At 38.0% G+C, this 18297-nt stretch overlaps 1 protein-coding gene across 1 annotated transcript; it reads left to right on the top strand.

Moving 5' to 3' along the window:
- Nucleotides 1–462: 462 nt before the first annotated feature.
- On the top strand, nucleotides 463–15438 carry PPP2R5A (protein phosphatase 2, regulatory subunit B', alpha; the record flags this gene model as incomplete). The annotated part of the gene is made up of 10 exons (XM_009703744.1): nucleotides 463–555; nucleotides 2509–2639; nucleotides 2836–2895; nucleotides 4104–4212; nucleotides 6635–6688; nucleotides 10765–10815; nucleotides 11801–11920; nucleotides 12004–12131; nucleotides 14274–14375; nucleotides 15147–15438. Coding segments are annotated over 10 exons (981 nt in total), but the record flags the coding sequence as incomplete, so codon positions are not given.
- Between the last annotated feature and the right edge of the window lie 2859 nt (nucleotides 15439–18297).

Genomic DNA, 18297 nt, shown 5'->3' with positions numbered 1-18297 from the left:
TCTCATTTTTGGAGTTTGCAGCTGAAACTTAATTTCAGGAACACTTAACAGATTTTTCTTGCATCTGTTTAAGGAATTACGTGCTGTTAGAGCACTTAATTTTACCCTCAGTGCTAAGAAATGTTTGGTAACTTATTTCTACATGATAAATTCTTCATATAGTAGGAAATGTGAATATATGTAGTATTTAGAACTAGGTTTTTGTCTCATAGTGGTATTTGCAGTAGATTATTTATTAAGCTTTAACTCTTCTGGGAGTTAAAGTGTTGCCGATACTTACTGCAATTCTTTCAATAAATTTCAGTAGAGGCGGCGTGTGATTAAGCAGTGATGAGTTAGGTTTTGGTTTCCTTTTGTACCTTTTAAGCATGTGAATAGAACCAGTGACTTGGTGGTGGTGAGGCTGAAATCTGTGTTATGGTGTACTTACTAACTTCAAAATTTTCATTTCAATGTTTGTAGTTGGTGTACGAATTTTTCCTGAGGTTTTTGGAGAGCCCGGATTTTCAGCCTAGCATTGCTAAGCGATATATTGACCAGAAATTTGTACAGCAGGTAAGCAGAGAGTTTTCCCACCCCCAGCTTTAAAGATCATCTCTCAAGCTTAACTTATCAAATGACTAGTACAGCTAAGGAGAATATTAAAGCTTTCATGTTGACACAGGGTTAAATTTTAGTTGTTCCAACAGTGGTTTCTGACAAACACTAAACAGCACATCATACCACACAGGCTATATGTAATTAGTAGCTTCAGAAAGCTTTCAGATACCAACCTCAGTACTTTGCAATGCAAGATATTTGTAATTTGTAAATACAAGCTGTGTTTTTAATGATTTGTAACTTACTTTCAGTCAAATCAGCAATGTGCTAATTAAATTTTTGTAGTGCTTTGATGTTTGTTTTTTTCATAGATTTATGATGGGAAAACTTAGAGCAAACTTTTTTCCTGTAAGAAGTTCATGTACTTATTGTACATGAAATGTGTTCCAACATCTGCTAACTTGTGACTAGATAGTGTCATTCTCTTTACTATTGTGTGTTAACCACAGAAGGAAAATCACATAAGAAACTACATAGGAAAATCATGTTTCACCATACAAAGTAACTGTGAGCAAGAAGGTGAAATGAGACTTTGTATTAAATATAACTTCTCAAGGAATTAGGCTGTAGAATACCCTAACAATTTTTGTCCAAGGTTAAGTCAATGAGGAATTTTTTTTTTAACCATGTCAAAATAGTTGTTTGTCAAGGAAAAGCTCAGTATCTAAAGAGTGAGTGCTGGCAGGCCATCACAGTACAGCAATGAAAAGTGAAAACATAGATGGACGCTTTCTCTCCCCGTCTTCAGTGACTGCATTTAATTTCCACTTGTTTGGTTTTACTGTTCTTGTTTGTAGGTGTTTCTTCCTTCTCTGTTTTATTCGACTTGCCCACAAAGTTTAGGCCTGAAGCTGCTGCTGAACTATTGGCTGCGGGTATCCAATTTACTAATTGACTCGTGGTTCTTAAGAGCCATGTTGCAGTTTCAATTCCTAACATTTCACTTGATCTTTCTCTAGAGTACAAGAAAGACAATGCAATGAACAGCTAGCTATATATGGGGAAAAAAGTGGAGTAGTGACCCTGAGAAATTCCTTCTAAATATAAAAATGAGATGAACCTGAACAAAGTTCCCGAACAGCTGTTTCCAGTCCCTTATGCTGCTTGGTGTAAGACATATGTAAGCTCATGGACCTGGACTGAGCAGGAGACTGTAGTGACTGCTTGAGCTAAGTTACTGACTTGTTCAGCGCAGTTAGCATTTCTGAATATACTCTTACTTGGACATGCAGGAAAAAAAACCAAACAGCTAAAATAATGGTCTGTAATTGGATTGGAATATCTCTTGATGCCTTCAAGTGAGCGTGGTCTTTTCTATATCATTGGAAAACTCTCTACGAGAAAAAGATGTGTGGAAAATCTTACTAGCTTATTGTGGCATTTAGTCTGTCTTAGCAGAGAATCAGTTAATAATTACATTTCTTATGCTTATTTTATGACCCCCTCCATATTAAATCATTAATTGTGAAATTTCTTGTGTAGGAATGCTTTTGCTTAACCTTCAAGACACAAGTAGCTCTTTGAGACAAGCAGTACAGGATTTCAATTAAGAAATTGTAAATATCTGACACAGATTTGATTCATTCCGATTTCTTAAAGACCAAGTGTAAGCCACTTACCTAAGTTTTGGTAATCTCATCCTTACAATTTCATTTTTATTTTGATAGTGTAATAGTTGTTGGAATGGCTTTGATGTCTGTCGTATACAGACTTTTGAAGGGAATGAAGCTGCTGGGTTTGCTTTTAAAAAAATCATCAGATTTATTAAAAATTCTAATTTTGAAAATATAATATTGACATCCAAACTGATTCAAATTTTTCCCATTTAAACTTGTGAATCAAATTGGTTGGTAACCTAACAAAATTTAAATCTTTCAAAAGTAATACATTTCAATCTAATTTTTAAAGTTGTTGGAGCTCTTTGATAGTGAAGACCCACGAGAACGCGATTTCCTAAAGACAGTTCTTCATCGAATTTATGGAAAATTCCTCGGTTTAAGAGCATTCATCAGGAAACAGATTAACAACATTTTCCTCAGGTATGCTGTGTGTGTGTGTGACTAGGTTGAGAAATATTTTATCTTGCTTTCATGGTCTGGGTCTGCAGTGATTTATTCTTGAAACAAAAGACCTGGTTTTGGTCTGTAATCTGGCTTTCAAATATTTGAAACTTGTTATTTCTTTGGAATCTGATCCTTTGTTTCGATTTTTGATGGTTGTCTTTTCTTGTAACAGGTTTATATATGAAACGGAGCACTTCAATGGTGTTGCTGAACTTCTTGAGATATTAGGAAGGTAAGTTTGATCTGACACAGAAAAAATAAGAAATGTTATTGTGCGTGTTTGCTTCAGCTTTCTTGCTTTGGGAATGGAGGGGGGGAGAGAATTATTATAGTAACAAGTGATAAAGTGCAGTCACTGATATAATCTAATACTGTCTAGGTTACAATGTGAATATCAGATTAGGATATAGAGTGTAAATTGTTCTTTTTAAGTGCAAGTTTTAAGATGACTGGCAAAATATTTCTCAAGGGTCCTTATTTGTCAGGAATATCTACTCTTGCTTATCTTGTATCTGATAGATGACTTGTTCTTTGATTCAGAAAATTAATGTTAACTTTTGCCTTCATGCCAAATGAAGTGCTTTAATCTTCAGCAGGCTGGTTTTCCTTAAATTCTTTTCAGGAAAGCCTTGTAAGTGTTAGGGTTTTTTAGTTATCTTTTGACATTATTTCACTGATTTAATTTTTAACTTTGAAGTTTTTTGTGGTAGTATTTTACTGTTTTTCCAAAACTGTCACATATATTTCACAGTAGAAAATGTTATAAATATTGCTGGTCTAACTGCAAGTCCAAACATTGTGAAACTATTGTGGAACAAATTTTCATGAGAATCAAGTGAAAGGGATACCATCATTTTCTCAGTTTAATCTAAAATGGGGGGGGAACTCCTGAAGGACTTTTGTCTGTACTACAACTCATTAACTCTTAAAAATAAGATTACTGAATCAATGAGACAATTTTTTAACTTTCTTTTTGGAGGGAAAGGTTGTTCAACAATCTCAAAACAAATGTTCAAACTGCACCGTTAAAATAGTTCAAAATTATATGACATCTATTTTTTTTTTCTCTGCAAGTTGCTAGTGATTGTGGGTGAAATGGATCAGCTTCCTGATGCATCTGTCTGAACCTTACAATTAGACAGCAAGACTTACTGTAGATGATTTTACTTAGTGGAGGTCACGATAAAAATACTTCAGCTTGTCTAATGAGTATTATTTGACTTACACTATGGTTCTCTGGTATTCCTACTGAGAGTCTAAACTTGCATGATACCGACGCTTTAAAGGTTGGGCATATACGAGATATTTTATGGCTTCAAAATAATCAGGTTTAGAAACTGAAACAGAAATGGAGTATCTCTTGAATTTAAAGAAATTCTTGACTTGCTAGGAAAAAATTACTTTTTAATAAAAATAAATCCTGCTTATTCATGTTTTCAGTATTATCAATGGTTTTGCACTGCCACTGAAAGCAGAACACAAACAGTTCCTTATGAAAGTTCTGATTCCCATGCATACTGCAAAGGGATTAGCTTTGTTTCATGCACAGGTAAGCTTTTGCCTATTTTTAAGTGGTGGGGTTTTTTGTATTTGCATTTGAAACTAATGAAATTTAAAGCAGTATGTGTTATAGTATCAATATTCCAAAATATTTGCAAACTCAGTCACTCTTTTTTTTAAAGATCTTACAGATCTTATGTCTAAATGTTAATTTTGAGATAATATTTAGCATATATTAAAAGTATGTAACAGTGAGTCAAAGTCATGTTAGCTGAAGTGGGAAGCTGTTTTTGCTTGCTAGTCTTGCCACACTTTAAGCTTCATTTAATCCCAGGACCTTGTGCTGTTACCTCTTCCTTTACGTAACCTAAATGCTGTGTATGAAGGAGCCTTGAGTTACAGCCAGGTACTTATTTCAGAAGCGCTTTTTAATTTCTAAAACCATACCAGTAATGGGAAGGGGAGGAGAGTGTTGGATATAAATGGCAGAAATGTATAGTAGCTCTCTGGATCAGCTAGAAATTATGTAGATCCATGACATGCTGTCAGAATGCTGCAGTTCTTCATTTGACTTCCATTCTTATACTTTGCACAGACGTTCAGCATTTTATTTGAGGAATAACGTATACCCTTTCCAGACATATGGCACTTGAGTATTGAATACATTTGATGCAAACTTGCAAGTAATTCTGCTGTGGCTAATTAAAAACTTGTTTTGTTCACTTAGCTCACTAATACAGCTCCTTATAGACTAAAGACATGAGGAAAAGAGTTCCTAATTAAAGTGAAATCATGGGGGCTATATAGTCTACAAACAGGATCAAGTCAAGAGCTCAGTTAGTTCCTAATTCTCATGTAAGGTTTTAATTTAATTAAATCACTTGTATTTGTGGTTTATTGCTATGCAATAGGCTGCTCCCTGGGATGAGTCAGTGATATGAAAGGGACCAGTCACTTGCCAAAGGTATTCTCACTGATAGATCAGTACAGCAGGCTATCGTTTTTTGCTATGATACGTTTAACCTGGTTCATTGGTACCCGAAAGGGTCCTATTAATTCAGCTGTACTGTGTACCTGAAAGTAGCATTTGGTTTGCTGACCAGGCTACTCATCTTTCCCTTCATAAACCACTAGGACCGCGTGCCCTTTCAGCACTATGTTTTTCTGGTTTCGTATTATCCTGAAGGTGTAAACCAGCAGTAAATCTGCTTTGCAATCAGGAGTGGCCTGGTTGCTTTGTTGCTATAGTACAAGTTTAGCCTACCCTTAAAATTCAAAGCCTTAAAGCTTAATTAAGTTTGAGTCTTTGTGTCTTTGAACAATGAAGCATCACTGTACAATATGTATTTTTTATGAGATTAATGTGTGACATTTATTATTTTTTGAATCTACACATATATATCCTTAGCCTAAGGATAAAAGAAATAAATTAGACCTGTTGTAATTACAGCATTGTAATTATCTGCTTTGGGGTAAGATTTTTTTTTTAAAAAAAAAAGGAAAGGTAATGCTTGAGTTCAAGCATCCTAAGTATTGAAGTGTACATGTAATACATGTAAATAATTTTTGGTTTTGCTTTATATTGTGAGATGAAAAATACTGTGACTTCTTAAAATCGGTCTTCATGGAATCTAGGATTGTAACTACTTTAGTAATAGGATTATTGTATGGTTTCTGTACTGGGCAGAGGTATGGTTGTTTAGTTACTTAACTATGTGCCAAGTAACTAAACAGTAAGTAATTATATTACATACAATACCACACTTTGGATTGAGAAGACCCCTGGACAGAAATCAGTAGAGGCTGGGAGAGCGTGCTGGTGACTTTGTCACATCATGCTTCCCCCGCTTCATATGCTCTTCCACAAGCATTTGTTGTTGGCCATTGCTGGGGACAGGATACTCGGCTGGACAGATGCTGCCTGATCTCTTGTGGCCATGTAATACGTTCTTTCACCTGTAATCTTGTCACTGAATGTTGTGTGCTGTAGATGTCTAGTACTTGAGCAATGTGTGCTCAGGCAAACCTGTTTTAAAACTTTTTTTTTGACTAAAAGTATCACCTGTTTTACTGCAATATAGATATTTGAAAATGATAGCTTTGTAATGTTAATACAGGAATTGATGTTGAGGAAAAATCTGTCTGGATACTGAATCTGAGTTAGGGAAATATCTGTCAAGCTTAAAAGTAATTTTCTTTTAGAATGAAAAAAAAATGAAGATTTTTGGTATGCAGGAAGTTTTTGTAAGATAGAGCACGCCTGTATATCTTGCTGCTTTAATTGCTGTTTTGTTTAGCTTGGAAGAATTTAAAATGGCTGTGTAGGGGTGTTTTGGGTTGGGTCATGTCCCCGTCCCCTCTCCCCCCTGCCCTGATCTGAAGTGCTTCCATTAAAGATGTGATATTTAGTTATGCTGCTATGTCTAAACAGTGTCTGTTTAAACTAAATAATCATATGACTTACATTCTAGCTCGCCTATTGTGTTGTACAGTTCCTGGAAAAAGATACAACTTTAACAGAGCCTGTAAGTGTTTTTCAGTTGAATGTTTTTCTGTTTTTAATATCAACTAAATATTTCAGTATAACTTTTTAGAATAGTATAGCAGTGCTGTCTGTGCTATCTTGATTAATGATCCATAGGTGGGGTTTTTTTTTTGGGGGGGGGGGCGGCATTAAATCTAGAACAGTTGTTAAGAAAATTCTGGATTTGAAAGGGCAGTTATCTCTTAACCTGTGACCAAGATAGAGCACGAATTTAAATTTAAATAAAAGTTTGAACCACTGATATAATGCAAATTACCTCATACGAGAAAGCATGTAACAACTGTTTTGCCTCCTGTTAAGAACTAATATTTCAGTATTTTTGGTGCTGGTGGCTTGTGCCTAGCCACTGCATAAAGCTGAAATATTTTAGGAATAAACAATCCCAAAATGAAAGTTGGAAGGAATAACAGCACTTTTTTAGACAGAAAGAACTCTGACATTCCAAATGTGATGTTTCTGTTCTGTTTCTTCAGCTACTGGGATGCCTCTTGGCAGTTACAATACAGGTGCTTCAGGCATCAGTGGCTTTTGCCAGACTGAATCTCCCATGATACATATTGACAGCTCAGCTAAAAAGGGGTTTGCAGTGCTTCATGTAAGGGCTTTGGCAATGCCCGTAAAGAAGAGTGAAGGCTCAGGGCAGTGGAACAGCTCATGGGGACACAGACTGATGTCAGACCAGCTAGAACAGAAACTGGTTTTAGTTGGACAATCAGAAACCTTTCCATTAGGAGTATGTTGATATTTAAATACTTTATCCCTTTTTGTGACAGAAAAATGAAGAGCTTATGCAAAATCTAAATTTTTCTATAAAGAAAAAAGATAAACAGCTTTGTGGAAACAATGTAGGTCTTCACTGGTCTTTCAGTGGAAGCTTGTTTTCTGCACAGCCACTTAAGTATTGGATGTTCCTCACCAGAAGAGAAGTTATTCTGTAGGTGGTGGAAGGTGGTCAGCCTGACTGTCTATAAATTTGCCTTGTCTGCTTCGAGCATCTTCTTTCCCCCTGCACTGCAGGGTTGCCAGCTACACTGGTCAATATAGCCTATTTGTTGGATAGGGTGAGGAGGAAGGAACTGCACAAGCCTCATTCCTTAAGCCAAGCGATAAAACATCCCAGGCATTTTGACAGTTAAAGTTGACATGTGAGCCGAAAACGTGTAGTATTACATGAAAACCTGCAAGATTGAATGAAGTGACAACGTGTCAAAGTCAGAGCTTCGTGATATGAATTTACAGAACTGTTGATGCAGGATCCAAGCACAAGCTTTTAACTGAAGAAGGCAGGGCTTTTGGAGTAGGTGTGCCATAGTGCAATTCTGAGACTTCATCTGGACTTACAGTATATACAGTTCTGGTTGCCTCTTAATCAGTGAAGATTAATTCAGAGTGGAGGAGATACAAGAACTCACTGCAGAGTCACTGCCTGTGCTTGCTTTGGTCACTACTCTGAGCATGTAGTAAAATTGGCTTTATAAAGGAGTAAAAGTTAATTAGATGGTAAGAAGTGAAGCTTTAAGAAACTTTCTGAAATGCTTGAAAAGTAAATGTTAAAATTTGGGGCAACTGATGGGATAGCATTTGAAATTTTTTTTGGCTTTAGGTCAAGTAATATTTTAAGCACTCCATCAGAAGGCTGTCTTCATGAGTACCTTACTGTTATTTTTCTGGCAGGAATTGTCACTCGGGGTCAACTTAGAGGACATTCAATCTGAGCTCTTGTAACTATGGTAGTCTGCCTTAGGTCAGTCCTGATGTTTGCAGAGCTGACAAGAAGAGTTTGTTACCTAACCCTGCTAAGTGCAATGGCCTTTACGTTGAAGAACCCAGGCTAAATATGCAGTCCTTGTATGTAAGACAAGTTTTCTCGCAAGTGCCTACTGTTGTAAGTCACTCTATGGAAATTTTGTAGCTCAGGGAAGAATATTAATCTTAAGAGTTTTGTGTAGTAAGAGCAGCAAGATTTCAGATCTGCATTTATGTTGAGTATTTCTGTGAATAAAATCTTTGAACATAAATGTGTGTGTATCAGGTTTTGAATAGGAAAGCATAGTCGAGCTGGAAACTGATTATCCTCAGCTGAGGAGCAAGGAATAGGTATCTTTTTGAGGTCTTCACTGTTTTACTTGGAACACATTATTTCTTTATCAAGTTGAGAATGAGTCTCTGTAACGAAGTATATTCAATACACTTAAAATAACAAGTGCTGGAAACTGGACTCTTCCAGCTAACTCAATTTTATGCTTTTGAGACCAGTAAATTCATGCTCCGATTAGATGTGTATGGTAGGTTCTCACAGCTTGTCTTTGGTAAATGTGCTTATCTGAAATTTTTTGGCTTACTTGCATTGTTCTGGGTGAAGGGAAGGTGTTGGCAGAATAAGCTATTATACCTGTAAATGTTCAGGTTTGTTCTTTAAAAATACAGAATCTCAATAGTGTATATAACCAAGTTATTCAGTTACAAGCTAATTAACAGAAAATGGCCCTAGATTTAAAGTGTATTTACGTAGACTACTTTAATGAATCTGGAGAAACAAATGCAATTAGTTCATGCAAGTCTGATTCCTTGAGAGCGGAGGAGAAGCAAGTGAGGGAAGGGCTGCCAGATCAGGTAACTGCAGTGAAATGGGGCAGCTCAGAATTTCTCCTCCCCACCTTGCTGTGCCATCTGCCCCAGCTCTTCTGCTCAGTCGTAGGGGCTGGAAGGAGGCCAGGTCAGTACCCGCGGGGCAGTTTGGGGAGGGAGCTCTGCTGGACGGGTGGCAAAGTTGTCCCCCGTGTGGGCTGGCCCAGGCCTCCTGCTCCTTCGTCAGGTGTCAGATGCTGGCGTTAGTATTTCTGTCGTCTGATCTCTCAGCCAGCTGGGTAGAACTGTATGGTCAGGGCTGTAAGGAATCTGCTCTTTCCTTGTAACTTGCCTTGGTTTTGTGGATTTGAGCATAGGACTTTACCAACTGCCTGCGATTTCTGTATTTGCTCAGTGTCTTTTGAAGTGATATTCAGTTTTGTAGTAGCGGGATATGTGAGTATCCTAGGATGAAGACTTGTGAGCGCTTAAAATCATATCGACTTTTTCTCTGGAAAGTCACTTTTGATAGTACATGTAGTTGTGAATAAAACAGCCAGCTGGGGGCGGGGGGGAACAATGTGGCAAAAAAACATGTATAGAAGGTATTCAGATAGTTGAGTAAGTTTTACAGTTGGATATGATTAATTAGGTGCTATTATATCATAGAGTATTTTTTTCCTCAGAATGAAAGTTTATAAGGCTCTGAGAACGTTTCTGCTTCCAAAACATAGTTATGGCTTCTTTTTTTTAGCCAGCATTAATTTTGTAATTTAGATGCCATGTCAGTTTGTTTCTAGGAAACAGACCTCCAGCCTTTCTTTGTTGTGTGTTTCCCCCTTCCCTCTTGGGGGGCTGTGCTTTCTAATTAAGTTTCCCATAGGTTTTTTCCCAGTCTTGTGTAAGATAGTTTCCAGTGTACATACTGGAATATATTTTCTCTGTAAGTTCACTTTTTTCTTTTTTTTTAGTTTCCAGTCTTTAACATTTCAAATTCTAGAAGAAAAAAGGAAGTGGTGGAGGCCATGGCTTCTCTGTGTAGCCCTGTTTGTGCAGTCAGCGTATAACTGCTTGCTCAGGGGCTTCAAACCCTGATGCCAAGACAGGTGCTCCCCAAAGAATGGGTGAATAGAAGACAAAAAATATCCTGGGAAATCTAGCTACAGGGGAGTTAACATCAAAGCATCACAAAATGAAGTTAACCAGCATCCTATCAATTAATGTATGTACTGGGATGGGAGCAGAGTGAGAATGGATAACCAGACTTGTGAAGTGATAGGGCTCTAAATTATTCTGATAACCTAAACAAGATAAGAATTTAAATGAGACAGCGCAGTATTTCTTTTCAGTGGAACTACATTTAGCTGTATACGGTTTTCATTGAACCTCTGGATAAGGAAAAGTAAACTAGTATTTTATTTTTTTTTTTAATCCTATCAAATATGTAATAGAAACATGTTCTGTAACTTGTTTGTATTTTTAATATAGGTAATCAGAGGACTGCTCAAATTTTGGCCAAAAACCTGCAGTCAGAAAGAGGTTGGTTTTGTCTCTCGTTTCTGGTGTCTATTGTGATGTAAAATGTAGCGTGGCAGGTTCATATGCCTTACTTCTGCTCTGCTTTTCAAGAGATCTTGCAGAAAACTTCCAGTTCTTGAAGCTTCTTGGGGCGCTCATCTTTGTGGTGCAACTCAATGCAATTGTTTTGTATGCCTGTTCTTACTATGGTGTACTATGTTAAAACTATATTAAAAATTGCATTCTAATTAAGATACTGTATAGAGAAACAATTTTCTCAGGTGAGAAGTATTTTAGTAGATACAGACCAGGTTGGAGGCGGTCCTGCAATGTGACACAGACTTAGCATTTGAGATACCGAGTGTCTGGTAAAGCATACATACATTCTTTTTCCATAGTGTAAAAATAGCTTTAAATGATCTTGGGAAATGTGTTTTTTCTGGTTTCTTCTATGTACTTAAAATGAGTTTAAAATTCAGGAGTTTGATTTATGCCACCAGATCCCACCCACCCGACAGCTCTCTAAAAGCGGGATCCCTTAGTGCTGTTGTCCCTGTTTCTGTGAGCGGTGTTAAATTTTTCTGTGCCACCTAGCTAGTGTTCTGCTGACTGTCATTTAAGATGGGAATTAACTATTTATCACTTCAGAAGCTACTTTGGAGATCTCAGATCGTGGTAATCTCTGCAGCCGTTCTTGAAGAAATAAAGTGCTCTAGCATATTTTTTTTTAACTGAAAAAACCCATATTCTGCAGAAGCAGTTCTGTGAAGTGTTTGGAGCAATTACACAAAAGAAGAAATCCAAGATGAGAGCTGTAAGCTGGTAGCTGAAACTGACGATTGACTTCTTTCAGGCTGCAAAAAAATTGTGTGTGTCTAATGCATTGTAATTACATAGAGCGTTCTTTGCGGGATTCGTGACTATAAGCTGCATTTTGTTTGTGTCTATTTACAATGGCAATATCAAAAAGTATGAGAATATTTATATGTTTCTTTTATACAAACAGGTAATGTTTTTAGGTGAAATTGAAGAAATCTTAGATGTAATAGAACCGACACAATTCAAAAAAATTGAAGAGCCTTTATTTAAGCAAATATCCAAGTGTGTGTCAAGTTCACATTTTCAGGTAAAAAAACCCAAATAATAAAAAAACCCAAACTTGTGGTAATTTATTTTGTGGCTGTTGACCCCTAAACTTTTGTGTTTCAGGTTGCAGAAAGAGCTTTGTACTTCTGGAATAATGAATATATTCTTAGCCTAATTGAGGAGAACATTGATAAAATTCTGCCAATTATGTTTGGCAGTTTATACAAGATCTCCAAAGAACACTGGAATCCGTATGTAATGTTTAATTTTATATATAATACCGTAAATAAATTGTCCACTGTTTCAGGTTTGGATCATAAGCTGGTAAATGTACTTCATTTTTACTTAAATCAGATGAAACTGATGAGAATATGGGTGCTAAAATGGACATAATTTTCAGCTGTATCATGGTTTCACTGTTCTGCGTTGTTATGATGGAGACCTGGAATTTATTGAAAAAGTATGCAGAAATTGGATGAGTCTTCATACTGTAATCACATTTGATCTTATGTGTGTGTTAAAAATGCAGATGAATACTACTTAGACAAACAATTTCCAAGGGATGCTTCTGCTACATTTATGCTTTGCTGTCCTTTACTACTTTAGATGAAGAAAATTCTGTCAGTGTCTTCATAAGTAGTTATTGCTACCCAGGGAGATAAGAAGGGGAAAAGATACTATCAGAGAAGAGCAATGCCTACCACTATAGAAGATGGTAGGAAAGAGAAATGAGTGACTACTTCATGTTATATGTAATGCCACAAGTTAAATATTAGTATTTTTATATCATGTTTGAAAGAAGCAGTAATTATATTGAAATACTAAAACCAAAGTTTGTTTGTGTCCAGCATCCTGAACTGAGCTGCAAGGCAATATGCAGAATGTAAAGCTCGTGCAGGCAAAAGCCAGGGTGGGCAGGAGCCTCCCACAACTTTGCAGTAAACCAGATGTCCTGTTCTGAGCCTTTAGAGGCTCTGAAATGATTTTGAATTTATCTAGACGGTGTGTCTAGTTGCAAACATATTAGCTGAGACCAAATACAAATTTCGGAGAATTAGTTCTTGGGGCATTAATAGTACTTGGGACCTCAATAAATCTGAAGGACATCCCTCTTTCCCTCGCTGCAGACAGAAGTTGCTCTTCATGAAGGAGGTGAAAGACACGGGATAACAGTATAGCTTGAGGATGAGGAATTTTGGGGAAGAAAGTCTAACCCTTTGGTTTTAATCTGTTTTGGAAGGCGGAGAAACGTGTTTCCATCTATCTAGCTGTCCGATATGGACTTAACTACTCGCTCAAAATTATGCTTTTCTCTCGGAAAACCAAAACCCTGAATAAGCTTTTGTCTTCAAATGATGTGAAAGCCAGTGTTCCAAAAAAAAAAGAAAAAAGGTGCGTCGAAGACAGGCTAAGTGTAGTGTGCATTTTGGATGAGCAATAAGGCCTCTGCTGAGTAGCTGGGAGCCACCATGGACAGAGTGTACTGAAAAGGCAAACCTGGTCCTTTGGTTACTTCCTTAGGTTTTTCTTTCACTCATTTTTCAAGGTCACAAGAGTGCACGGCACCCCTGCTCTACGACCTTACAATCAATACTGCTGTGCAAAGGTGAACTGCTAGTAAGGGGAATGATGGGGAAGACAGTTTACCTACTTTTTTGATTTAGTGATAAGCTTAACGATAGGCACCTTATTAATGTTTAATTTTATTGCTATTTTTGCATTTCTTTGTATAATTAAGAGTGGGTTTAAAGGAGATAAACAACACAATATTTAAGATAATATATTGAAATGCAAATGCTTTCACAAAAAGAAGAGTAATAGAAATACAGCCAGCCACGTAAGACACCACCAGTATTGCTCAAGCTGTTTAGTTTCTTAAAGAAATGAAGGTACCGGAAACCATTACCTGATGCCCTCAGTTCAGTTCTCTACTGGGGCGTGTGCAGCAAAACTGTCTGCTCCCCAGAAACGCTTCTGGTAGAGCTTTTAGTAGCTGTATTAAACCATGCGCCTGTGGTTCCTCTGCTGCATTCTTTTGCCCAGTCTTGAAGCTACTAGCCAGAAGTTTTATTGTTCTAGACTCATATTTCATTACTCAAATATTACAAAATTGTTGTTAAAATTCAGTTTATTAAATGTTAATGTAATTGAATGGCTTGCAATGACAAGAGTAAGGAATTTAAGATTAAATAGCCATTTCAAAAAACACTTAAATATGCATTTTATTAATTTACAGAGGAAATTACAGTAAAAGATTTTGTTTCAGAAACTCACTGACCTTACAGTAGTAGCTTAAATAAGAAGCTCAGAGTCCAAAAAAGAAATTGAGCCCTTGTTTTCTGAAGCTATTTTTGTGCTGAGTAGTTCTAATGGTTGTGTTCCTTCTGTTGTAGAACTATTGTGGCGCTGGTGTATAACGTGCTGAAAACCCTGATGGAAATGAACGGCAAGCTTTTTGATGAACTTACAAGCTCATACAAAGCAGAAAGGCAAAGGTACTGATTCTTCCTCCAAATGCATGTTGAGTACATATCTAAAATGTACCAGCTGAAAAGAAAACGTAACTGTTGTGGCTGTGGGGTTCTGTAGTGGAACTGCTCATGGAGTGTTTGCTGGCTGCCGGGCGCCACTTGAGCAAAGCACCCATGCAGGTGTGCGTCAGTGGTGCGGTGGGAGCTGAAGCCTGGGGAGGGGGCGGGAAGGGCCTAGCTCCCCATCCTGCCTGGATGGGGAAAACTGGGCTCAGGGGCTGCTGTGAGGGCCTCCTGGCACTGGCCCTGCTGCTTCAGAGGCTGTTGTCTGAAGCAAGAGGAGCTGGAGAATGCTTCATAGCTCAGCTAAAACCTCTCTTATCCTACTAAGCAGTACTGTTGGAGTAAGGGAGGCAGGGCGTAGATTATCCTAGGCCAGCCGAGACCATGTGCTAAGTCTCATTCAGTATCTGTGTTTTTTCTCCCCCAAAGATGCATAGTCCCTTAATTTGTTTGCATGTGATAAAGAGCCTCCTTAGAACTGCAGTCATCTGTGCAGAGCCACACTACAGCAATTGTCTGAGTTTGTTGGAGCAAAGTTACAGTTTTACCGCTAACGGTTACCACTTCATATGCTTGCTTTTTAACAGAGGAAACTGTAATTGCCTCTAAAAATACCTTTGGAGAAAAACTTACAAGAGGAATTACTAGATGTAAATCGCAGTTGTTAAGTAACTGTGTCTCCACGTTGCACTTAAAACCCATCTGAAATTGATACCTCACTCTTTTCTGCAGAGAGAAAAAGAAAGAATTGGAACGTGAAGAGTTGTGGAGAAAGCTAGAGGAGTTAAAGCTTAAGAAGGCTATGGCAGAAAAGCAGAACAGCACTCACAATGTGCTAAATGCACACAATACAAGTGCCAAATAAAAGAAATGACCACCTCTACTCGGCAGACATTTTTTGTACCCTTTTGAAATATATAAGGATTTGCAAAAGAAACCTCATCAGTATAACAGAAACAGCCAATTTTTTTCTCTGGCAAATGTAAAGATTTGAATTTAAATGCAGCAGTTAAGTGATATCATTACCACAGCATATTGTAAATTTGTTTAATTATTGATATATTGTCACTTCCAATGTTTCATAGAGCTGAATTATCATCCTTAATGAGTGAAATAATTATGGGAGTGGTGAGAATTATGACTTGAATTTTTGATTGTGTTGCACATAGGTGGTATAGTTTGCTATGTACATTTTTTCCTTGTTTTATATGTGCTTTTCACATCGCTGCATACTTCAGTTAAGACGATAGAAAAGGCTTCTACTTGTGCTGTATTTTCTTGAATAAAACCAAGGTACGTTACCATAACTTGAGATACTCAGTATGTGCCCCTTACAGCATTGAAAGGAACTCGGAGATGGTGCTGTCCTTAAATTCCTGATTGGATTCAGATTTAGATTTATGGAACGCTCACATGAGAACGAGGCAAAGTAGGGAGAGAAAGTCAGCTTGAACAGGCTGGGGTGGTCCACGTGTCTGCCTGACGTACCACTTGGTGAGTGCCTCTACCCTGTTCTTGCTACCTCTTGCTCCTGGGCTACTTAGAGATTTCCTCCTGCTGCAGCTGAGGATGGAGCTTCCTGTAGCGAGCCCATCAATGATGCTCCTCATCAGCCCAAGGCCTCCCTGCAGAGCAGTGCAGGTCTCCCAGAGACTGTCATCTTGGGTGTTTCTGCATTAGTTTTAGCATCTCATGGACTGAAGACTGAGACCAAAATTGGGATTCTTTTTTTTTTTTAATTTTTTTTTTTAGCAAGGAGGGAAGGATGTCAATAAACAGTTCCTTGTTTTATTTAAAGAAAATGCAGTCTGTTTCTTAAAGGTGGAAAGTTGACAATAGAAGTCTTGTCTGTTTACTTGATCAAGTATTTTTCACATCTTTTATCAGAGTACCATTCCAATCTTAAATTGCAGTTGTGTGGAAAACTTTTGTAATGAAAGATCTTTGGGGAATTGAGCAGCATTCAATAAAGTCTTTATGTTTGTATTTAGTGCTGTATATCACATCTTTGTGTTTATAAAGACCAGAAGAACTAGAATGGCTTTTATGAACAACCTTTTAACTGCACATGTCTCTGAGTAACCTGTGGCTTTTGACTGAGCAGAAAAAGTGGTGGAGGTGCAGGCTGCCAGGGCTTTATTTTTGGTGAGTAGGGTGGAAGGCTTTGTTCTGCTCTGTGGTGGTCAGAACTGCTGAGGCAAGTGTCCCGGGCTTTTCTTACCGATTGCTTGCCCGCTTACTGACGTCATTCAGGCAGTTTGCAGGGAGAAAAAGTCTCTACTACACTGCTTGGGTTGACTTTATTACACTTTTAGTGTTACTTCATTTTTGTCTCTTAAGTAGTTGTGTTTCAGAGAGTCAATGGGAGTAACACTGCCTGAAGTGGCTCACACTAATTAGTTACTAATTAGTACTAATTATTACTAATCAAAACTAATTAGTTACTTCTCTCTACCTGTCAGTTTCACACAAAAAGACTGTGTGATCAGCTGACCAAAGTAGACTCTGCCATGGTCAGTGGCACGGGGAGAAAAAAATCCTTTACTTTTCACAGTGCTTCTTGAAGTCCTGAAGCCAGATGTTAAACACGGTGGGGCCTGCAAGGGTGGGCTTTGCCAGCTCAGGAGGGAGATGACCGTCAGGCAGACACAGTTCACCTCAGGTTAGTGCTTTAATGCCTTTTTTCCACAGAAGAATGGAACCCCCAATTTGAGACACAAAATATTCTGAGCTGTCCTACAGTGTCTAAAGGAAATAATGATACAAACATTGGGGAATCTAACACTTACCTTGCAGTGGTACCAAGAACAAATCGCTGGCATTTGTAATTGTTATGAGTTGTGCATATTTGTAAATTTTTTAACATCAAGAGTAAGTAATAGAAAAAACACCACCGCAGCTGTAAGAGGCCATTTCAAATTGTGCAACACTTGCTATTGGAATCACTCCTATGAATAGGTATATAAAAGAAAGGGTTCTTGGGTGGAATCAGCTGGCCTGCTCGATTAACAACATTTCCTTATAAAACAAAAACTCTTGATTAAAAAAAAGTACATTAAATACTGCAGAAAGGAGTGCATCCTTTATTTAACCATACCTCCTACTCACTCTGCAACTGGAGCTAAGTTGTCTTCCAACTTACCTTCTCTGCCCTCATTAGCAAAAAAAGAACAAAGAATGCAGTAGGATGAATTGGTACCTGGTCAAATTGTTGTTTCTAAACATTTTTGTCAAATCCAAGAAATAGCTGCTGTAATATCATTTGTTAAAGGAACACTTGGGTCTTTCTTTGACAGTGAGGATGAAGAAAGCTCTGTTGTCTCTGTCTTACCTGTGGAGCAGGCCCCCTCAGCAGTGTATCTGGGAAAGCAAAGGGCTGTAAGCTGACCAGGGGAGTCAGTGGAATCTTTCCTACCAGCATAGGCTGTTATATAGCAAAATCAACAGGGTTCTTCTTGATGCGGATGGTCTAAGTGCGGGTTTTTATCCCCCCGTCTGCCCGCCTTGTCCAAGTTTCTGTCCCATTCCCCACTACACCAGCACTGAGGGATGACATAGCTCTCAAACAGTTCACTTCAACAGTGCAGTGTTGAGGCTTTGCTGCTCCTCTCTAGTTTAATCTCGTACACTTGCTCTGCACTACTCTAACCTCCCTCACCTGAGGCAGGTACAGTATTGGCCCCACTGGACCTGTTTATGAGCCATCACTGCAAGATGCTGAACATGAACCGTTGGCTGAACACCACCTGCTCTGCCAGCCAAATGGGGTTTTTTCCCCAGAAGAGTGTGATCAAGTTGGGGTTGTTTAGTCTGGAGAAGAGGAGGCTGAGGGGAGACCTGATCGCCCTCTACAACTACCTGAAAGGAGGTTGTAGTGAGGTGG

This window comes from Cariama cristata, unplaced genomic scaffold (assembly GCF_000690535.1).
Source record: "Cariama cristata isolate BGI_N322 unplaced genomic scaffold, ASM69053v1 scaffold457, whole genome shotgun sequence".
In the NCBI taxonomy this organism is placed as follows: Eukaryota; Metazoa; Chordata; class Aves; order Cariamiformes; family Cariamidae; genus Cariama; species Cariama cristata.
This window is presented reverse-complemented; position numbering and strand designations above follow the sequence as displayed.